Source organism: Gopherus flavomarginatus, chromosome 2, assembly GCF_025201925.1.
Source record: "Gopherus flavomarginatus isolate rGopFla2 chromosome 2, rGopFla2.mat.asm, whole genome shotgun sequence".
In the NCBI taxonomy this organism is placed as follows: domain Eukaryota; kingdom Metazoa; phylum Chordata; order Testudines; family Testudinidae; genus Gopherus; species Gopherus flavomarginatus.
Genome location: NC_066618.1, coordinates 264,787,441 through 264,812,016, shown reverse-complemented (window position 1 = coordinate 264,812,016; position 24,576 = coordinate 264,787,441). Strand labels below are relative to the sequence as shown.

The window sequence follows — 24,576 nt, the reverse complement described above, 5'->3', positions numbered from 1 at the left end:
CCTTTTACTGAAAAAAATCGCAATTACTGCAAGACTCTTGTACTTTATCCCTCAAAATTGGAATTTTTCTATCAAAGGAAAATACTGAACCAGAGTGGAGAAAAAAAGTGTATTGATCATATGAAATATACTATCCTCCCACAAACCCCCCCCCAAAAAAATCCCATAAAACTGAAATCAAGAAGCACAAAAAATCACTACGAGTATTTCTCTCAGTTGAAAACACAAATTTGTAAAAGAAAAATGAAACTTCAAAACATGTAAGTTTTGTTTTCTTCTGAAGAAAATACTACTGCTGATTACAGTATAGGACAAGTATACATGCATCCGACGAAGTGGGAATCACCCACGAAAGCTCATGCTCCAATATGTCTGTTAGTCTATAGGGTGCCACAGGACTCTTTGCTGCTAGTATAGGACAAGATTTTCATAAATAGGTGCCATATTAAGACACCTAAAATGCATAGCCTGATTTTCAAAATTACTGAACATCCTGCAGCTCCCACTCAGCACTTTGGGAAAATGTTATTTTATTACTTTATAGTAGTTGAAACTGAGTCATGGTTAAGAGATTTCCCCAAGGTCATACAAATAATCTGTGGCAAAGACAGATATAAAATCCAGATCGCCACACTTCCAGCCCTAGATTTTAACCACTACACCATATTTTCATGTACTGCAGTGTCAGGGTACACAGCATGCAAAGGAGCGTCCCTTCGCAGATGAGAAGTACTCTGTATTTTGGATCATTGCAAGGTTAAGCAAAAATTGAAATTGATTGTTAGTAAGCCTCTTTTAAATTAGTTAATTAAAATGAAAATATACCTGCAAGATTTCTGAGGGCTTTGGATGGGTAAAACAATTATACTGCCACACATTCCTTCATAATTAATATCTTCAGCACTTAAATGTTCCCCTACTGAGGCACTTGGGATGCTATACAATTTTCTAAACCACAGGTGCACAAGATACTTGCCATCTTCCCTTCTGTTGCAATTCATAGCTGTTACATGGATGATAACCTTGTCACAAAGAACTAAAACAGTAGGCCGAATTCTGAATCTAATTTAAAACATTGTAAATAAAGAATAACTCATTTGAAGCTGGTGCTACACAGAATAAGTTTTATCTGGCATAAGTGCTATAAAAATCAGGCCCATTGTCACTTAAAATTTTGAAGTGAGGTCACTGGCAATTACATTGCCACAGATAAATAATATTCCATTTTTGCTTCCCACTGTTCAAACAAGGAAAACATTCACTGTTCTTGTAACAGCACTCAGCAATATAAAGTAAGCTTTTTTCTCCTCAAGCAATGAACAAAACTATCAGTTTTAAAATTACAAAAATAAATTGTTTCCAAGTGGATATTAGTCTGCTGAAAACTAAATATTGCCTGCACTTCACAAGTTGATTTGTTTTAATTTTGCAAATGTAGATAACTGCAATAGAAAATTAGGCCCTAATCAGGGCCAGCTCCAGCGTTTTTGTCGCCCCAAGTGGCGAAGCGGGGGGGGGCGGGGAAGATAAAGTCGCGATTGGCGGCAGCTCTACTGTGCCATTTCATTCTTCGGCTGCAAGTTGGCAGCAGGTCCTTCGCTCCGAGAGGGACTGAGGACTTCTTTCACTGGTGCCTGGAGCTGGCCCTGGCCCTAATTCTGCAGTCAGTTCTGTGCATTTGTGCACCTTTGCATATCCACAGAACCCCATTGACACCAATGCAATGCTATTCACCACACAACCTATAGTGAAGTAAGCATTGTTAGTCAAATTTTGGAAATGGGCACAGTGAGGCACTAGTAGATTAAGTGACTTGTCCAAGGTCACAATGCAAATCACTGGCAAAAATAGGAAAAGAACTGACTCCTGGGTTTTTCCCCATGTGCATGCACCCCCCCACACACACTCAAACACACACACAACCACCTGTGTTCTGTAGCCTTCAGCCAATTTTCTTTTAATAATTAAAAAGTTTTTAAAATAGTACGATGTAACAATATAGAGACTTCATAGCACAGAAGTATACTTGTCTGCATTTTTTTTTAATTTGGATTTCTACAATAATAAAAAGGGCACTTATCCAGAGCTCTATGAGACCCTCATGCAGATTAAAAACAAAAATTAAATTAAACAGCAGTCAGCAGAACTCAACCCCCTACTAACTATAAAACACAAACCTCACCTCTGTGACACCCCCACAGCAACCTGTGCAAATAGATGCATTATGCCCTGAGAGGTAACAATTTCAAACAAAAAAAGACATGGACCATTGCAACAGGTGCCTCACCCCAAACTAAAGCTGCGAGAGATAATAGTCAGTCCATGTCAAAGTCCTTGTTTTTAGTTGTCTCACTTCCAGTCCTGTCACATCTCAAACACTAGATCCAAAGCACGGCCAGCTACATGAGTTGAGTCAGTACCCAAGTAGGATAGCTCATGGTCATCATGATGGTGGCCATGAAATCCTTAATCAATTCTAAGGATTCCTCATCCACGTGTCTGTTGAAGCCATTAAGCACTATCAGCCTCAATCTAGGGTTGCCAGGAATACAGTTTTTGACCAGAACACCTGGTCAAAAAGGGACCCTGGTAGTTCCGGTCAGCACAGCTGACCATGCTACTAAAAATCCGGTTCGGAGCAGTGGGACAGGCAGGCTCCGTGCCCAGCTCTGTGTGGCTCCTAAGAAGTGACCAGTATGTCCTTCCAGCTCTTAGGTGGAGGGGCAGCCATGGGGGCTCCGCGTGCTGCTCCTGCCTGCAGACACCACCTGGAGCGCTGGCTCCACAGCTCCCATTGGCCAGGAACTGCACCCCGAACCTCCTCCAGGACCCCAACCCCCATCCCAGCCCTGAGACCCCTCCCACATTCTAAACCCTTTGGCCCCAGCCCAGAGCCCCCTCCTGCATCCAAACCCCACATCCCTAGCCCCACCCCCAGACAGAGCCCTCACCCCTTTCCCCAGCTCTGAGCCCCCTCCCACACCCTGAACCCCTCAGTTCTGGCCCCACCTCAGAGCTCACACCCCCAACCCAGAGCCTGTATCCCCTCTCACACCCCAACCTCCTGCCCCATCCCAGAGCCTCCTCCTGTACTCCAAACCCCTCACCAGAGCCCATAACCCCAGCCAGAGCCCTCACACCCTCCCGGACCCCAACCACCTGCCTCAGCCCAGTGAAAATGAGCAAGTCAGCGAGGGTGAGGAAGAGTGAGTGACAGAGGAACAGGGACACAGTGAGTGGGAGCGGGGCCTTGGAAAAAAGATGGGTTGGGGCCTTAGGGAAGGGGCAGGGCAGGGGAGGGGCAAGGTGTTCGGTGTTCTGCAATTAGAAAGTTGGCAACCCTGCCTCTGTCCCTTCAATGACACCATGGTAATGAACACAATCCACTCATTTAGGATTTAGAGCAGCAGAGTGATTAGTATACCAAAATTCCAGTCCCATCCTGCAACACATACACACACGACAAACACACTGTATCCTATCCAAAATTGGAGTGGGCACCTTCTGCACTTCAGCTGGATGCAAACAGCAGAGTCATAACTGGAAACAGATGCAGCAACAATCAGACCAGCCTATGGAAGGTCTGGTCCCTTGTTCTGAATTACAGTATACTATGTATAGTGTATAATTTATTGGCCAACAATCTTACATTAAACAACATGACCCTAACACTAGATTGTTGGTTAACCAATTCCCTGACTTTATGGGAGCTGACTGCAGGTGAAATGGGTGGTATTGAGATTAAAAATCTTGATTCTGGCTTCTGCCAATGGCACCCTTCCTTTCCACCTGTCTCCTCTCATCCACTACCACAGGAATAGAAGGACTCTTATACCCACTGCCACCCCAACTCTCTATATCCCCATCATCTGGCAGCTGTAAAACACCTCACACACTATCGCACTAGAGCTTATATGCAATGTTACTATAGCAATTAAATGTTAGTTTGATTTCACTGTCTGAATTTTTTTAATTCAAAATAGAATATTTGGAACTACAAAACACCCTTTATTTGCTTTCATGCATCAAAACATAACTAACAATGTGTTTGTACATGCTTTGCTATTATGTGGCCGTTTGTGTGTTCTATTTACAATTATTATGCACATCAAAATTAATGAAATGATTTTATTAAAATAATGTGTTATCTTGCTCATTTTAACTTATTCATATCACAGAGTGCAAGAAGCAGATGAATATTCACTTTCTTAACAACCACCTTACTCTTCTGTGGGATCGCTATGTGTATGGGATAGGAAACTGAGTGAGTTCTCATATATGGAGTTCCCATTACACTATTTCACTAGAGGGGGTTATGTAGTGATAAGGGATCCTGGTGGCTTCAGTCAGCACTGCTGACTGGGCCATTAAAAGTCTAATTGGCCATAGGCCCCGACTCCATGGGTGCTCCAGGGCTGGAGCACCCAAGGGGAAAAATTAGTGGGTGCTCTACATCCACTGGCAGCCAAGCTCCCCTCACCCCCCGCCCCACCTCCTCCCTCCCCATGAGCACGCCACATCCCTGCTCCTCTGCCTACCTTCCAGCGCTTCCCTTCACCAAAAAGCTGTTTGGCCGCATTCATGACTTTCCAGGAGGGAGCGGGGATGCAGTGCACTCAGGTGATGAGGTGGGGAAGGGGCAGGGACTTGGGAGAAGGGGGTGGAATGGGGGTGAGAAGGGGCAGGGATTGGAACTTTAGGGAAGGGATGGAATGTGGGCGGGGTGAGGGCAGTGCAGGGGTGGGGTCGAGCACCAACCAGGAACAGTGGAAGTCAGCGCCTAGGCGGTTGGCAGTGCTGCGGGTCTAAGGCAGGCTAGTCCATACCTGTCCTGGCAACATGCTACAACCCAGAAGTGGCCAGCAGGTCTGGCTTCTAGATAGGGGGGAGCCACAGGGCTCCACATGCAGCTCCCTCCCCGAGCACTGGCTCCATACTCCCATTGGCCAGGAACCGCAGCCAAAGGGAGTGGAAGGACAGTGCCTGCAGGCAAGACCACCATGCGGAGCCTTCTGGCTGCCTGCCTAGGAGCTGGACCTGCTGGCCACTTCCAGGGTGCTGCGTGGTGCCAGGACTGGCAGGGAGCCTGCCTTAGGCCTGTTGTGCTGCTGACTGGGAGCCATGCAAGGTAAACCCATGCCCCAACCCCCTGCCCCAGCCCTAAGCCCCCCCCAAACCCAGAGCCGCCTCCTGTACCCCAAACCCCCCACATCCCCAGTCCCACCTCAGAGCCTGTACCCCCAGCCCAGAGCCAAGACCCCCTCCCATACTCCAACCCCTGCCTCAACCCACAGCCCCCTCCCACATTCCAAATCCATTGGCCTCACCTCCCAGCCTGGAGCCCCTTTCTGCACCCCAAACCCCTCATCCCCAGCCCCACCCCACAGCCCACATTTCCAGACAGAGCTCTCACACCCTGCACACTCCAATCCCCTGCCTCAGCCTAGTGAAAGTGAATGAGGGTGGGGGAGAGTGAGCCACGAAGGGAGGGGGAAGGTAGTGAACAGGGGAGTGAGGGCTCAGGGAAGGGATGGGGCTACAGTGTTCAGTTTTGTGCGATTAGGAAGTTGGCAACCCTATGCCTCCTTGAACAAATGGCAAAGTATTTGGCATATGGAACCCACAGATCTTCCTAGATCCCTGTGAAACTTGAGGGTCTAACAGAGGCTAGCACCAAATACACAGAAGCCCTGTACCACTGAACTGAGTCCCAGCCCCTCAAGCTTCTTTAACAGCATGGCTTAATTTCCGAGTGGTCACTGCCCTAAGAATGTGTCTCCCCACACCCTCAGGGTTTTAACATTGCAAGATGGAATCCACTTAAGTTAATGCTGACATAGATAGTCAACATAACTTAGACTGACAATCACTTCGAGTGAGGTTGGAATGGAGATTGCTGGAGAGACTGTCCATATCTTGGCCCAGCTCTAACTCCTTCCAGGCACAGATTCTGAGCTCCTCACTTTGGATGATTATGGGAATCATATCTGCAGCAATAGTGGCAGTTCTCATTCCACTGAATGCAAGCAGAATGGTCAGTTTCTCCCAAAAGCTACTATTAGGGCCTATATTATTTTTTACAAATGTTACAAATAAATAGTACTACCGGTAAGTTCTTTCTAGGACTGCACACTGGGGAAGAAGTGAGAGTCTCATTGTTCACTTTGCCACAGTTAATACTGTGACAGCTTTTAACGTTATGAACATTGTCTCTCAGGGGCTTGTAACTAGGGTCTAAAAATTGGTGTAATCTTGAGAGCTTTCTTTGAGTTTCTTGCTTCTTAAAACCAATTTAAAGCACACCTAAATATGTACCTTGTTAGACAGAGAGACAGTGGATGAGGTAATATCTTCTTTTGGACCAACTTCCGCTGGTGAGAGAGAGAAGCTTTCTAGCCACACAGAGCTCTTCATTTCTTCATGTTGTGAAAAAAGGAAGCAAAACTTAAAAGCAACATCTACTTTCTGAACAAATTCAAGGAACAAAATATCATCCTCTGAGGTCTTACTATCTATAACTCTCTGAGATCCACCTTGTCTCTCTAATATCCTGAGACTAAGATTGCTACAGCTACCCTGCATTCACCTTGTTCTAAAACCATACAATTAAAAAAAATAGTTTAGTGGTTTAGGATCTTTTTTTTACAACTCACATATGATTTGATAAGAACATTGACATCTGAGGAATTGTTTTTATCTAACTAGCTAATAGCTTTTGCTCCTGTAATTTAGGAAAAATATAAATGTGTGTAATATTTAGGTTCCAAATAAATATTCCTGCTGTACATATTCTAAACCTTTGTTATCTGAAATGGCATATGTATTTCCTATTTAAAGGTCCCATTTAGAATTGCACAGAAGGGAAGTCTGCCCTCGAGATATGGCCTTTTGACAGCAGACAGTCTGCTACATCTTCCCCTCAGGACTGACAGCAGTATTGAAAAGGCAAGCATGACCTAGCAATCTCATGGACCCGAGATGTGCAGAAAATGAGAGTGAAGGCTGCATGAATCTCAGACCCTGTCCTCAGTTGGATCCCACTGCTCCTGACCTGTCCTCCCAATTAATGACAGCACCTGACCAGTTCCCATATTCACTCTACGATTTGTTAAAGGAGCAGAGTGGAAGTTGCAGCTTCTTGTGCTGACAGTAACTTAAAAGGCAAATTGCCCTGAAAGCTCTAATGCCCTGACAGGGAAGTTACTGTATTCAGCAACTTTGTGTTCCCCACAGACCTACCCTACTCTAGTTGAATTAGCCATATCCCACCTGGCAGTAATGGAGCTGAACTTCTATATGGGAACTGGATAGATAGGGGCTAGAGGCAGTGGCGCACTGGTGGAGAACACTACCACCTTTTTCCTGCACATATTCTCTAACTTCTCACCTTCCTCTACACAATTAGGTTACAGTTATGATGCCTTGCCCCAGTTTCAAACTGCCTACTGCACCCTAACTTCCGCCCAGACCCCAACCCCGTCACCACCCCTACCCCTACCCCTTTCCCCAGGACGGAACTCTCTCCCGCACCCAAACTCCCACCTGCAGCCCACACCCCCATCCCGCACTCCAAACCCTCACTCCATCCCTGAGCCCCCTCCACACTCGGAACCCCTCAGTACCAGCCTGGAGCCCACTCCTACACCCCAAACTCTCAGCCCTGGTTCAGGATTGGTTTCCGTCTACCTGCTCTAGACCAAACAGCTAAGCAAGAGCAGGCTTAGAGAGACAGGGCATATGTGGTGCTGCATCTTCTGGGAGAAGCAAGCCCAAAGGCACCCCAAACCTGGGCTGGGGACTGATCTAGGGAGCAGGCTGAGGCATAGCTACAGCCAGGTTGGGAGAGTGGCCCAGACCCAGCAGGGGAACCTTGACCACCATAGTAACTATAGAGACAGATACCAGACAATATAGCAGAGACCTTGGTTCATTTCAAATTTTCTTATTTTGCCATGTTTGTAATTACTTTTAAGAAAAAGGAAGTAGAATGGAATTCTAAAGGAAAGGCTGATGTCCTTGCCTTAATTTATATCATGAAGCTTGATCAGCTTTAAGTTTAAAAACTCAGGGGTAGGATAGGGAAACAAACGCAATGCCTTGTTTTAAATCATACAATTTACCATTATTTATATATTTTGACATCTAGTTAGAAAGTGAAGCACACTGATAAATCTAACACATACTCTAGTAGTATATATAGACACTATACTTCATTGCCAGAATATTAACATAGACTAAGTTCCATAAAATGTTTTGTATTTGTATATTCCCTTCCCTTCATTGACTGACATTAAACCCAATACTGAAAACCAAAGACATTCAATACTCCTGTAAGCACTCATCCTGCAGCCGTTACATGCACACAGAGCCAGCCTTTCAGGCCTATGGCTGTAGGTCATAACTGCTTTTGGGCCTAATGGCAATGCTAATTTTCTCAAAAAAAAATAAAAAAGTCAGTTTCTAGCCTCTTCCCATACAAGGACTGCCCTGAAAAAGTAAAATGATTGAAAGAGCTGAAAGTTTGTCAGTGCAACTTTTCCTAAGGTTTGCAAGTTATTCATGGAATTCACTGGCAGGTGTTTGGGGCCTGCAAAAACTCATATCCACAGATCACTCAATTCTGAGAGGACACTGGAACAATTCTTAGATGTAAGAGGCTGCTACAGCAAGCTCTGTCATAGCAAGATTTGACATCTGAGCAGGTTCTTCTGTTTAGCTGCCAATATTGCCTGTGGTGAAAAGCCAGGAGAGCTCAGCAACCCAAGAGATGGCCTTGTGCAGTGGACCAACCATACAACTCAGAGACAAAAATACTACTGCATTCTAATCCTAGTTCTCACACCACCTGCCTCTGTGACCGCAATCAAGTCACTTACATGTTCTGCCTTAAGCTGTGATGATCCTTGAACAAAGGGACGTAAAATCTGTCCTAATGGAATGGTTGAGGATTCCCCTGGTGTGGGAAATCCTTAGAGAGCATAAAGCAAGCGTATTTTATTTGGGGCAAATTTTGTTGGAGCAGCCAAGACATTTGGAAAACTTGCTATTTTAAAAATATTGCAATAGAAGGGTTTTAGGTAGGTTTTTATGGAGAATTCCTGAGACAGATGCTTGCATAGGATTCTGAGTGAAGGTTTTAAGTCCAGCGAGAATGCTTGCTGTTCATGACACTAGATTGGGTCATCTCCCTGCTAGGATAAGTCATAAACATTAGGGATGAAATCTTGACTCCCCTGAAGTCAATGGGAATGTTGCTATTGATTTAAAGGGGGCCAGGTTTCACTCCAGGAATTTAAATGTAAATCCTACTGTACCTAACTGTATAATTTGATTCTTGGAACCAGAATTTGTGTAAGCCCCAGAGCTAGACTTATAGGGATGGAACTCTCTGTTTCCCCCTGTAACCTAGCCCTGGTTGCCACCATCAACATCTATCTGAGGGACTACATGTATAAATGTCATTGACTTCATTGGGTAAGTTCAGCTGAGTTATTCAGATCTTTACTGTCATAACTGAGATAAGATTTAGGTCTCAATATCTGTAATGCTATTTGTATCATAAGATTGTATGATTGTCACTCTGTGTGTCAACTCTGAAGCCTAGAATGTGTATTGAGTCAGAGTGAAGCTGCAAGCATGGTTTAGAGCTCTTTTTGTTCAAAATATCATTGATTTCAGTTATCACTGGGCTCTGCGGTCTGTTACTGTCCAGTTTTTAAGTTCTCAACCCTTTGGGCTTCACACATAACCCTCGTGCAGTGTACAGCTTCAGTAAGCATGCATTTATCATGCTGAGTCCTAGACTATTGTGACATCAAAGGTAACTCAATCAACCATCACCCTTACTCTACAACTAATTTTGCAGGCAACAATTGCATTGGTTGTATGAAGGAGACGGCACAGATGGGGGATTACTTAGCCCAGTTGCCACACCTATGCAACAGCATGGGATTTCAGCTTCTGGATAATAATAATAGCAGTAAGTTCCCTGATCTCAACTCACAAAACTGGCTAGGTGTTGCCACTCTGTAAAAGGCAAACTGGGATGAATGTTGTAGTTTCCTATTCCTAGCAGTTAATATTTTGCACACTACTATTAAAGAACCCAAAATATTTATGAGCAGTTAGGTGAAGATAAAATTATGACTCTTTGAAATAATGTTCATAAAAAGTAAGTTAAAAAGTTAACACAATCATTATACTTTATACCAACACAGAAAATGTATGAAGTTAAGTGATATAAATATTAGCTTGATTCCTCTCTTACACTAGTTTTATATTTGTGTATTATATTGGTTTCTGTGGAGTGCCTCCTATTTACACCGATGTATGTGAGAGGATTATTAGACCCTCTTTCTACCAAAGAAAAAACATCTGCCAGTTTTGGTGGGGATATCAAAAACAATCTGTGGGGGAAAAAATGGTAATTTTTTATGCTGGACAATATTTAGCACAGGGTTTCTCAAACACCCAAAATCCCACCCAGAGCCCACACCCTATACCCTCTCCCACATCCCAACCCCCTGCCCCAGCCCTAAGCCCCTCCCACACTCCGAGCCCCTTGGCCCCAGTCCAGAGCCCACACCCCCTGCTGGAGCCCTCACCCCTCTGTACCTCAACCCCCAACCCCAGCCGAGATCCCCCTCCTGCACCCCAAACCCCTCATCCCAAGCCGCAGCCCTGAGCCCATACCCACAACTGGAGTCCTCACCCCTCTGTACCTCAATCCCTTGCCACAGCCCAGATCCTCCTTCCGCACCCCAAACCCCTCATCCCCAGCCCCAGCCCTGAGCCCACATCCCCATCTGGAGCCCTCACCCCTCCCACACCCCAACCCCTGGCCCCAGCCCGGAGCCCCCTCCCACACTCCAAAACCAGCCCAGTGAAAATGAGCGAGTGAGCTAGGGTGGGGGGCAGTGAGTGGGGGCAGGGCCTTTGAGAAGGGGCTGGGCAGGGATGGAGCCTCAGGAAAGGGACGTGGCAGGGGTGTTCAGTTTTCTGCAATCAGAAAGTTGGCAACCGTAAGCACTACTGAGACTCTCAGTCCAGTTTTGCTATTCTGATTTTTCTTCTGCTTTTTACAGCAACATATTTAAATCATTTTAGTCTGTAATGGTGAAGAAATGTTATTTTGTAACATTAGATAAATATAGCCATTTTTGCATGTGCCTAACAAACAGACAAATTGACTTCCTGATACACAAGTCAGATAAGCATTTCTGCTACAGGAACATAAAATTTGTGTGTATGTCTTCTCTGAAGCACAATCCATAACAACCACTAACCTTCACCTCCTCGCCTCTCAGCTACATAGATTCACATATTTAACAAACAGGGGTCATATTTTTCCCTTTCTTTTATCTGCGCAACCACACTGATATCAATCAGCTTTCACAAGCGTAACTGAAGGAAGAATTTGGTCCTAAATGTTTTACTGTTTCAGCTAACATCATTAAAAATGTAGCCTTTTGACAGTTTTGTGATTTCATCCAGTCATTTGACCAAGAAAATCTTATGTGACAACACAACCCAGATACTTGAAAGAGTTAACTGAAAGATTCAACAGGCACAGTTGTCCCTGTCAAAAATGAGTAGCATATTCAAATGAATTTATAAACTGTAATGTTCTGCTCCATGCTACCCTTACTGCAATTTGTCATTAAACATATTTCAGAATAAAAAAACAAAGCAAAAAAAACCCCACCATGTGAAACTGAAAACCACTTGGGAACAGCTATAGATCACATGATTCAATCAAGTATATTAAATAAGATAAAATACAATGGAATAAACAATGATCCATATTAAATATTGAAATAGTAAAAAAAAAATTAAGTCTTACCTTTTTCACTAACACTTTCACTTTCAATCTCTACATCATCACAGCTCGTATATTCTGGAGTAGAAGCCAATTCTTCTTCTGAGCTGCTCAATGAAACCTGACGCATTTTACTTCCCTTTTTTGTTTTGTGTGGCTTTGGTGGTGGAGGTCTGACTGACTCAGACTGATCTGAGCTGAGTGAATCATTCCTTAACATGGTTTCCATTTTTTCACGTTTTGTTTTCCGTACAGCAGAACTGGGATCCAAATGGTGCTGTTTCCTTAATGAATCAGTGCGCCTCATGTCTGGCCTATCGAGAGGAACTGGACTCCTCCTAGGTGTTGGAGGGCTATGATTTGTTGTCCTTTGACGGTTGGGACTTGGTCCCTGAGCCTCTCGAGTTCTTTCCACAGAATATGAACGTTGGTTTTCCATGGCAGCTCTGCGCTCAGATATAGATCTTTGCCTTGACGGTCGTTCCATCCTCAGCATAGATATCCGGGACTCCTCCAGTTCAGTGTTTGCCAACGAGACATCACTGTGTCTTCGTTCATGGCGTGCTCGGGATACTTCAGCATGGATACGCATTTGTTCCTCATATGGTTGTGGTTTGACAGGATAACGAGCCAAATTAGGATCACTTCGGTATCGTGCCTGGTACTCCTCTTCTCGCCTCTGCCTCTCATAGTCCTCTCTGTTCTGCAACTCATCTTCCTCTACAGAATACTCTTTGGAACGTCTGTGACTTCTTCTGTTAGAATCTCTGTAGTCACCAAGTTCAGGTTCTTCATACAGCTGAGACCCACGCTGTGATCGCCTATCGGTATAATCTGATGGTGACCTTGGCATTGCACTGTCTGATGTAGCATACTGTGAATATTCGTCTCTCTCGTCTCTTTGGTCGTATCTTCTATTCTGATCTCTCGATACTGATGGGCTTCTTTTCCTAAGTAAAGAAAGACAAACAACAGGTAAGAAAATTCTGTTGATACTTGCAATAGCATAAATATATCTGTTACTTTAAATGGATTTAGAAGGTACTGTGGTCAGCAGATTCAAACACAATCATTCCACTGATTTCTTTTCAGATTGCAAGTATGCTTGCACCTCTTTTATTTACTTTTATTTTTTTGAAGAAACTTAATGAGAGTATGCCATGTTGTGTATTTATTGAAGGTTCATAATTCACTGAAGCCAAAAATGTTACGAAGAAAAATGTTAATGTTGTAATAATTAAACATTTTAAAAATAGAATGTAAATACTTACACCACTTCTATAGCATAACCATTTTACAAACTTCTACATTTCCTGGTGTAAATTTCAAGCCAATGAGATTTCACACCTGCCTCAGTAATTTATTCTAGTGTTCAACTACTCTTACAGTTAGGATTTCTTCTAATAGTTAACCTAAATCTCCCTTTCTGAAATTTAAGCTCATTACTTCCTGTTCTGTCCTCAGGGGTAAAGAAAAACAATTTATTACCCTCCTCTGTATAGCAACCTTTTATGTACCTGAAGACTGTTTTGTCCCCACTCAGTCTTCTCTTCTCCAGTCTAAAGAAATTCATTTTTTCCCAATCTTTCCTTGTAGGCCATGTTTTCTAGACCTTTAATCATTTTTGTTGCTCTCTTCTGGAGTTTCTCCAATTTATCCACAACTTTACTGAACAGTGGTGCCCATAACTGGACATAATACTCTAACTGAGGCCTTATTAGTGTTGAGTTGCATGGAAGAATTACTTCTTGTGTCTTACTTATGCCACTCCTGCTAATACATCCCAGAATTATGTTTGCTTTTTTTGCAACAGTATTATGTTGTTGACCCACACGTAGTTTGTGATCCACTCTAATCCCCACATCCTTTTCTGCAATAATCCTTCCTACATGATCATTTCCTGTTTCATATTTGTACAATTATTCCTTTCCTACTACAGTATTTTTTATTTTTCCTTAGTGAACTTCATCCTATTTATTTCAGACCATTTCTCCAGTTTGTCAGGATAATTTTGAATTTTAATCCTGTCTTTCAAAGTGCTTGCAATCCCTCCTAGCTTGATATTGTCTGAAAACGTTACAAGTATACTCTCTAGGCCATTATCCAAATCATTTATGAAAATATTGAATAGAATCAGACCCAGAACTGATCCCTATAGGACCCACTAAATATGCCCTTCCAACTTGATTGTGATCAATTGATAACTACTCTCTGAGTGTGGTTTTCCAGCCAGTTGTGCACTCACTTTTATGGTAGGTTCATCTAGGCTATATTTATTTAGTTTATGAGAAGGTTGTGAGAGGTAGTATCAAAAGCCTTACTAAAGTCAAGATATACCATATTTACCAATTCTCCGCTATCCACAAGGCTTGTTACCCTGTCAAAGAAGGATATTGGGTTGGCTTGACATGATTTGTTCTTGACAAATCCATGTTGACTCTTATTTATTACCTTATTTTCTTCTAGGTGCTTACAAATTGATTGTTTGCATATTCGCTCCATTATCTTTCTGGGTACCAAAGTTAAGCTGACTGGTCCATAATTCCCTGGGTTGTCCTTATTCTCCCTTTTAAAGATAGGTACTGTATTTGCCCTTTTCCAGTCCCCAGTTATGTCTCCCATCCTCCATAAGTTCTCAAAGATAACTGCTAATGCTTAGGGATCTCATCAGCAAGTTCCTTAAGTATTCTGGGATGTATTTCATCAAGCCCTGCCCATTTAACTTGTCTTAGAAATTCTTAACTTGTTCCTTCCCTATTTTAGCTTCAGATCCTACCCCATTTACACTGATGTTCTCTATGTTAGTCATCCGATCAATCATAATTTTTTAGGTGAAAATGAAACAAAAAAAGGCATTTAAAACTTTGGTCATCACTGTGTTTTCTGTTACTGTCTTTCCGTCCTCATTTAGTAATGGGCCTACCCTGTCCCTGGTCTTCCTCTTGCTTCCCATGTATTCATAAAATGCTTTCTTGTTATCCTTTATGTCCCTAACTAGTTTAATCTCATTTTGTGCTTTGGTCTTTTAAATTTTATCGCTCCGTGCACAGTGTTATTTTTTTATATTCATCCTTTCTAATTTGAACTAGTTTCCATTTCTTGTATGATTCTTTTCTGAGTTTCAGGTCATCGAGGATCTTTGGGTTAAGCCAGGGCAGCCTCTTACTATACTTCCTATCTTTCCTATTCATAGGCATAGTTTGCTCTTGTGCCCTTAATAATGTTGCTCTAAAAAAATTATCACTTCTCCTGAACTCTTTTTTTCCCTTGGACTTGCTTCCCAGGGGATCTTTCCTACCAAGTCTTTGAATTTGCTAAAGCCTGCATTCTTGAAGTCCATTGTCTTTATTTTGCTGTTTTCCCTCCTACCATTCATAATCTTTGATCCCTTCTTGGTCTCACAGTGAACCCACACAGGTGCCTAGCCCTGTGACTTTACCTCTCTCAGGGTGGAATTACACCTTATCTCTCTAATATCCTGGGACCAATATGGCTACAACACCACTTTATATATCTGTTGTTATTTTTAGATTACAAGCTAATTCCCACTGATCATTATGAACTTCCATCTAATCCATTCTTTGCAGTTAACTACTTTTAAGGTGTCTTATAAAAATCCTTCATTTTGCTCCCCCAACGAGATGCATTAATCATTACTGCTGTGCTTACAGAAGTACACTGGCACATTCAAAGCTAATATGGCCTTGAGAATGTGTCAATAATTCTGATGTGCAACATCCAACTATCAGGTAAAAAAGGCAATCTTTGTGGTAATTTTTCTGAAAATTAACACGTTTTGAAAAGGTCACCATTTGATTGTAAAGTGAGCACAGGCAGCTTGATTTCTGCTCCTTTTAATTAATAAAAATAAATAAACATATATATAGTATTTTTCAACTTCCAATTACTTCACAAATATTATATTTAAACATGTATGTGAGGCACATTACATAAATATTATCCCAATTTTCCAGATGTGAAAGCTGAAACAGATTAAAGATGAACTGTAAAGAAAAAAATCCTAACAAACTTCACATATGTTTGCTATTAATTCACACTAACATGTTTTTAAAGCTTTCCCTTTTTTTCCGCCAGATCTAAGACATTTAGCTGTGCATCCCATCCTTACCTTCATATCGGGGGAAAACTTGTTTACAGTAAGGTAGTGACATCACTAGTACCATAGAAATTCAAATAGCTCAGCTGTAATCTGACCTCCATCTGCTCAAACAGTCAATTTACTTGATTCCCATCCCCACACCATGCTGGAAAAGTTGGAAGATAAGTACTTAAAGCAAAGTATAGAAGGAATAATCTGCCCCACCCCACCCCACTCCCGCCTTCTCTGATGGCAATTATTTCAGTGGGTGGAGCCTAAGCCTGATGAGACTCTCATTCATGTGGAAAATCCACAGTTGTATTTTGTTTTTAAAGCAGTTCAAGAGTTTTGTGAAGAAACAAAATAGGCTGAGATAAGTTTCCATTAAATTTAAAAAAGTGAATACACTCAAAAATCCTTTGCAATTCACCAATACTGCAGTATAAAGGATATCTATATCACATTCAGAAATTGTGCTCAGCACTCTCTAGCTCCCAGTTGTGTGTTCAGACCATCATACAGCTCAATTCATTGGTTATCATCTTATTTTGTACTACATACACTACAGGAAGTGTTGAAAAAGTTATGCTTGTAACCCATGTAAAAATAACAGTTGGGCACTACATTTATCTACACAGGCTTACAGTTTTCACACAGGTGAGATGTTATTGCATAGCTAAACATAAAAAGAAATACTTGGTTTAGCCTGGACTATAGGCATCTATTCACAAATACAATAATTAATTGCCTAGTTGCATAGTCTAGTTACGATTACCAAAAAGTTTGCTCTTCATTTCCTACAAACCAAATTACTGAGAAACAAATATAATTTTAATAATCAATGTAAAAATGTTTGCATCATACATAATGTAACAGAATTAGAAAGATGATGGAGTTACCTTGTTAGGGGTTTTGTGTGCATGTTTATTGTTGTGAAAAAGATTATTTTTTCTGGATTTTCAAAGATATAAATATTTCAGTGTTATAGATCTGACAAATTATGCTTAGTATCTATAAAGAATTAAAAGGAATTTCTTGGGACAGATTATTTCTGTTCCTAGCATTAGAAAAACTAGGTTTTTTTTTAATCACAGGTGCCATTGTTTTGGTAAAGAGAAAATGCCATTTCAACACTGTATAAATGAGCATGCAACCAGAGGAGAACATTGATAACAATGAGCACTGACGAATATGCAATGTGTACAAAACAAATTTACTTACATGTTTTCAAAATATATTTTCCGTACACAAATGAGTTACTTTGAAGTAATATGAAAACTGTACCTGCTCAGTATTATTTTATCATCAGCATTGCCAACCTCAAGAGATCAAAATTAGGTCAGCACCTCAAAAACTATAAGATTTTTTTAAAATTGTGGTTTTAGTTGGTCTTTTTTCCTTTTTAACTCCTCTCTATTCCTCTATCAACATGGGTGATAATTTCAGGTTGAAATTATACACCTCTCCTTGGCTGTCCAGATGGTGACATCATTTACCTTATCCTCATCCCTGAGATAGGAAATGGATGACAGTTTCCCTATTACCATTTTAACTCAGCAGCAATCTTCTCTGCTTCCTACTGTCCAAAGACTTCTGTAGCTGGGCTATCAAGGAATACCACTTCTCTGGTCACCTCTTCTCATGCCTTCTACTGCCTTTCTGTGTTATAAGGCCATACAGGAAGGCAGGGCTCAGTGGCAGAGCAGGTCTGTGTCCTTAGTCACGAGGCTCATACAGATTTCTGGCCTTGTGCACAGCCCTGGAAACTGTGGTATTGTGAAAGTTTCTCCTTCAGGCAATAAACTCCCATGACTCATAATCAGTTTGTGAGAACTGGCAACACTGCCTTCCGCTGGCTGCTCAGAGGGATTCTCCTTGCCCACCACTCCCATCAGGCTGAGGGAACTGCCATTCTGTGCCCTCCGTCTCCCACTCCCATCATTGCACCCTTTCAGCTTCCCTCCTGCCCCCACATTCCTCTGCACCCCATTCTCTTGCAACCCCAAAATCTTCCTCCTGCTCCCCACAGTGCCCTGCTCCTCCTCAAAATTCTCATCTGCCTTTCACAATGTCCTACTACCTGCTGCTCCCCACTAGGGTTGCCAATTTTGGTTGGATGTATTCCTGGAAGTTTAAAGATTATGTCAAGTGATGAAAGATTAATCTTTAATTCCTGGAGATTCCAGGACAATCCTGGAAGGCTGGCAACCCTAACACAGTCCCTGTGTCCTGTTCAGCCTCTTGAACCATAGAATGGCACCATTTTGCTTATGGGCATGCTTCAATCTCACTGAAAACAGGAGGCGGCAGCCATCTTTATTAAGGACAGCCTCACTTCCACATTCAGTTACAGTAAAACTTGTCTTAGTAACAACCTCTGAAAAGAAACTACCTGTCCCAAATGACTACTTGCAAAGGCCAGAGAACTTTCCCCCCTATAATTTAACTGTGAAGAAATTGTGAAGAGCAACCACCTGTCATCTATGACCAGAGACCACATTTTCTTACTCTCTTCAGAGCTGGGCAGAGCCAGTAGCTGCCGCTCTCCAGCCACCCAGCTCTGAAGGCAGTTCCACCAGCAGCAGCAGCAGCGCAGAAGTAAGGGTGACAATACTATACCTTTTAAGAGAGACATCCTCTTACAAGTGACTGCTTCTGCTAACTCCCATGAGTGATCACTCTTGGCAGGTTTTATTGTAGGCTGTAGGGAAATGGTGGCCATCTTGCAGGCTTCAGCCCCATGGACATCATAGGAGATGGTGGCCATGAATAAGGGAAAAAAATTTCACTAGAATCATGACAAAAATCACAAAAGTTGGCACTATTGTAATCCTCAGAGTGACAAACTAGACACTTTAGAAGCAATGCATGCATCTAGTTCCCTCCAGTTTCCCCTGGAAATCTACAAGGAAAGCTGTACAAGATACAGGGTATTATGCAATTACTTGTAAGAGACCACCCCAGAAAATCCTCAAATATATGGAGCAAATTTTGCTCCTCTTTTATGAGATGATCACTTTTATTTGGTTGCCAATATTTCGGTTCCTTTGAGAGATTGCTTAAGAATGGTTCCAATGCATATAGGTTTTAAGGAACACATTTTAAAGGTATCTAGGTGCTTAAAGATAAAGACAGGCACCTAGTGGGATTTTCAAAAATGCTTAGGTTCCAACCTCCAGTAAGTTGTAAAGAAGTAGCTGAGAAACCATCCTTTAGAGATGTGCAAAAAAAAAAGTGCCTGGACCTGAGCTGGAGAGATTCAGGACCTTGCACGTTTTGATCCTGAAAGGATGCATAAGACATTTGGGCCCAAGTGACGAAGTGCTAATCAGTGGTACTTGCATGTGTATGCGCAGTACATCCGTATCAGGAAAGAGAAGTAGGGTAGGCCATCCTACTGCCTACTCATGTTTAGCCCTGCTGGCCCTCTGTCAACATGGGGGGTGGCAGGGTTAAAACTGAGTGAGTGGTATTGCAACATGGTACACATGGGGTTGCAGCACTGCTCAGGTTTGGCTTTGCATCATGTCAGAGTGGCTGTGGGGCCAAACCTGAGCAGTGCTGCAACCCCGGTGAACCAGGTTGTAATGCCACTAAGTTTTGGCCCCACACTGCCCCCCTTATCTTGATGGAGAGCTGGTGGGGCCTAACTTGAGTGGTCAGTGGGTTAACCGTAGGACAGCTCTTGCACCAGCGCTACCCCCAGGGCACTTGGCCAGACTCGCCCACTTCCCAGCCTGTGTCACCTATCAGAGATGAGGAGGGTGAGCTAGAAGGCAGGGGCTGAGCATTGCATGGACTTGGCAAGTGAGGCACTGGGGCCACTGGCTGCAGTAGGAATGACTCCACAGAAATTAATGGTCTATTCTTGTGTTCCTCCTGATTTTAATTATTCTCCTATGTAGGGTATGGAATCCTCAAGTGCAAATGAGAGTAGAAGCTGAATGCTCAAAACACTACGGATTTTGGACCTAAAGAGAGAGAATCCTGCAGAGTGCAGGAGATCAGGCTGAAATATCCAGGGTCTTTTCTGTGCTTCTACAATGAGATTCTTTTATCAAAATATTTCCTTGTATTTTCTTTTCCATAGTAATGAATCCAGCCAAATTTTAGTTGTTTTGTAAGTGTTACAAAAGCTGTATCTGTATTAATTTCAGTCATTTTCTCATTCTGTGTACCTAATGTTCCTGACGCAGTATTGCTGAATCATATTCTACATAAGCAACCATTTGCAAACATTTCAAAAACAGATATTGCTCCAGCTTATTGAGAATATTAACCTCTTCCTGTAAAAATGATTTAAACTACTGGTACTTTCACTTTCACCCCCGACCTCCCTTTTTCCAATTCTTACATACTGTACAGTGCTATATTGCATGGAATCTTTCCTATATCTGTGCTTTTTATTTGGTTTCTCACTCCACTGGGAAATGGGACACATACAGCTGACCCTGTGTTTTTTGTGCTGAGTCAATTCAGCAGCCTATAGTGATACGCAACAAATATATTCATTTTACAGGCTACTTTAACTAATAGTCCTTTGAATAGACAGTGCTGCAGTTGGTCCAGCATTGAACTGTGTAAGCAAATCACTAAATAAAATTTATCTGAAATATCACTTAATTTCTCAATTCAATTATCTCTTTACAAATCACATTTTATAACAATACATTGCACCAACGTAATGCTTTCTATCTAAGAATTTTGAGGCAATACGGAGTTAAGTCTGCAATGAAGGTTATAAAATTTACTGAAGCATGAAAAAAATCACACTGCAGTTGCTGATCTGTGTTAGCTTTAACTGGAATAGAGAAACACACTCACTATGGGCTCAATCTGGTATCAACAGAGTGAAAGGACATTTGTGGTAACAAAATCATTAACATAATGACATTTATCACTGATAACCTCATTTTGAACAGGATGCGATTGCAGAGATATACAAAACAACCTGGACTTGCATTGTGAAATAAAATAATATACACCTTATAAAAAAATGCAGCATCCAATACATGTTTATTCCACAATACCACTGATTCTAGGATAATTTAACTTGCGTAGGAAACTGGCTAAACTGAGAAAGAGAAGCTTTGTGCAACCAAAATAATAAAATATTCTGCCATTTTAAGTTAAAGAACCAAAATGACTTTAGACACTCCTTTGTTTGTCTGCAAAGCTTCTAATCTATGATTCCTTCATTTAAAAATCACAATTTTCAAGTACAAAAATAATATTTTTCTTTATTTCATCAAGAGCATTGCATGTGGGAAAATGATACTGATAATGAAAGATGCTGTAATCATTTTATTGTGACTGATATTTACAACAAATATTATTAATGTTTAACTATTTAACTTAGAGAAATATAAACAGAATTAGCCTCAACAAATGAGCAGAATTATTTTTATAGTTATGAAACATGAAGTTATAAAATGTCCTCTTTGAAGATCATGTAATAATTTTGAACTGTAGCCCCAAAGTATATACTTGGTTTTATTTGAAAGTTCACTAATTTACCATGATTTAGAAAGAAACTGGAAACCACACACACACACAAACACACATTTGTGAATTCACTGTAGCAAATAACTATGAACATAATAACAGACAAATTAATAGTTTCGATACTTTGATCTTATAGTCTTTTTAGACAGCTTCACAGATGAATACCTACCCCTCATAAGACAGGTAAAATATTCCAGAACTTTTCTTTGGTTTTTAGTTATTTGCAAACATTTTCAAAGTTACTGATTTCTATGTTTTATAGCTCTATGAACTGTAGTTGACCTGCTTTTTCCAGAAAACAATTTATTTAACGTTGAATATAATACTAAAATGCTAAATTCCTTTACTAAATTAACTAGTCACAATGCACATTGTAATAATTAGGTTCAATCCTGCTCCGATTGCAATCAGTGGGAGAAGAATGAGGCCTTCTACCAATTAAAATATACTAGTAAAATAAAAGACGAGCTAAATAATAATTAAGTGCTCAATGTAAAGGACATCACATGACTAAAAAGGAAGGATGTCCACAAACTATGTACTGAACTATTAAGAAATGGCATTTGAGATACAGAAAAACACTAATATTAATAGTAGAATTCCAAAAGTTTGCATAAACTACAATTAAAACAAATGCAAGGAAATTATATAAGCTGCAGATAATATCATTCAAGTTAAAATACTGAATTAAAAAATCAGCAAGGGTCTGAGACCTTGCTAAAGACACAAAGGCTATACTCCTGTGCCTAATGCTCAGTACATTATCTTCCAATCCCTGAAATAAATCTTTTGTTTAAAATAAGAAATATTTTCCTAATTTCCCCCAAAATGACAACAAATACTGAGCATAATATATTGTTTTCACAAAGCATATCAGCACCTTTCTTCCTGGCATTACCTTCTGATCAGCCACTGCACATCTGGAAAGTAGGAAGCATCATCATCATGAGAATACATCAATTTCTGTGCTGACTAGCACTTTCATTTAATCCTTCTAGCTTCAATGTAATCATATGAACAGTCTCTTAATTAGTAGATACAACTTGCTGGATATTTCTTTACTATCCTTTTCCCTCCAAAATACAATTACAAGACATAAGGCATCTAGAAAAAGGTACAGTGTATAAAACAAAACTAATACTAATAATTCAAGACAGAGTGTTGACCCAGTGGGGAAGCTGTTGAGAGTATGAGAGGAGGGCTATAGTTTAATACTGTTATCATGTGCTGTATATAGCTGGAGGTCAAGTAAGAATTTACCCTAGAAGGAGGATTATGGTACTTAGCTGATTAGTGCCTTGCTACAGTAGTACTGCCTGCAAAATGTACACTCCAGGCCGAGGCATTTTTTAAAAACTATTCTTACAACTGCCTAATTCTAGTATTTGTATTTAATGGTACATCTGTTCAACCTCTCTTATTGTGTTATGATATTTCTCAAATAATAAATAGATAATATTTATTATTTTAAAATATTTGTAGGACAAATTTTGAAATACTTTTTGAAAACTTAGGTTAAAACCAGCTACAGGATCTACTTTAGCTTCATGTGCTGGACATATTATACAACTGAAAATATTCACTTTACATTATTTTTGCTATATTCACCCATTTGAAAAATGAATGTTAGTATTTCTTTCTAGCAACTGGTAAGCATCAGAACATACCTTCAAAAGCAGATGGGAATGTGACAAGAATATAAAGCAAACACATGGTTACCCTCGTTTGCATTAAAATAAAGAGTTCTGCAGTACTTTCTGAACAAGTACTCTGACCCATTCCAATTTCTTCTTCTTATTTCATAATTAAGGCTCCCTCTGTCTACTAAAAGCAGACTCAATCTTTAATAGAATTTGTGGATTGAAAGCACCACCTCGCAGTTTAAACGTGATTTAGAAAATATACTAGCCATGACAATGTGATATCTCATGGGAAAACTCAGATTCAGAAACAACTTAGACTCTCCCCACCTTGGATGAGAGAGTGGTGAGGACAAGGAGCATGAAGAGATGACATTCTCATGGCTCAGTTCGGTTCTCAGATATAAGGGGAAGTATATCATCATATATATTGCAGCTAATTTTCAACCTGAAAGGTAAAAAGTGTTTAGTTAGCTTACCACCAGAACCATTTAGCATGTAGATTTTTCTCAACATTTTGAAGCATTTTAATTTTGGTGAAGAGGGTAACTGTCCCTCTAAAGCAGTGTTTTCCAAACTTGGGATGCCGCTTGTGTAGGGAAAGCCCCTGGCAGGCCAGGTCGGTTTGTTTACCTTCCCCATCCGTAGGTCCAGCCGACTATGGCTCCCACTGGCCGCAGTTCATTGCTCCAGGCCAATAGGAGCTGCTGGAAGCGGCAGTCTGTACGTCCCTCGGCCTGTGCCACTTCCAGTAGCTCCCATTGGCCCGGAGCAGTGAACCGCGGCCATTGGGAGCCGTGATCGGCCAGACTTGTGGACGGGGCAGGTAAACAAACCAGCCCAGCCCGCCAGGGGCTTTCCCTACACAAGCGGCACCCCAAATTTGGGAAACGCTGCTCTAAAGAAATAATCCATTGTTGCAAGAAAGTTTTCACAGTTAAAAAACTGACAAGCCAAAACAAAAATGTAAAGAACTACTTCCACAATCATAAATCAAATGATGTCTAATAAGCTAAGATACCTCTTATTAGGATATGATTCTCCTCTCACTTGAACCATAGTCCGCTTTGCTTCACAGTACTCTAAACCCAGACTTTTCACAAGATAAGACACATAACCAAAAGGTGTAGCTACATATGATAGTATGATGTGAACACAACTAAGAAAAGTTGAAGTGGGTTTATATTTATAATAGGAACAGTTAAGAATGAAAGAATGAGTAAAGCCACAAGTACACTATTCAGAGCATAAAGGGAGCTGAATTATTGCATGTATAAAACCAAGGAGAATGTGTAATCTGATGTTTTGGTGTTCTGCGGGTGTTGAGTGGGGGAGGTTCAATATTCCTCAACCCAGCCTAAACTAAAAAGGATTGACCTGGATCTTATACAGTAGGAGTACAGAATACACATTTTGTAAACTTTTTTGTACATATGAGTAATTATAAACAGCATGCACAATATATAAAAATTAATTCCTTCTTCACAACCCTGTCACAAACATATTATCTGACA

General features: G+C 41.2%; 1 protein-coding gene across 45 annotated transcripts in view; it reads right to left on the bottom strand.

Moving 5' to 3' along the window:
- Positions 1-24,576, bottom strand: part of RIMS2 (regulating synaptic membrane exocytosis 2) — an 885,358-nt gene that overhangs the window by 472,979 nt on the left and 387,803 nt on the right. For 44 of the 45 annotated variants that reach the window (XM_050940563.1, XM_050940562.1, XM_050940560.1 and 41 more), the window contains one exon: positions 11,843-12,768. In XM_050940563.1, the coding sequence (XP_050796520.1) occupies positions 11,843-12,768 (926 nt within the window). Of the gene's footprint in view, positions 1-11,842; positions 12,769-18,536; positions 18,577-24,576 lie in introns of those variants that run through there. The other variant, XM_050940548.1, reaches the window with a different exon arrangement.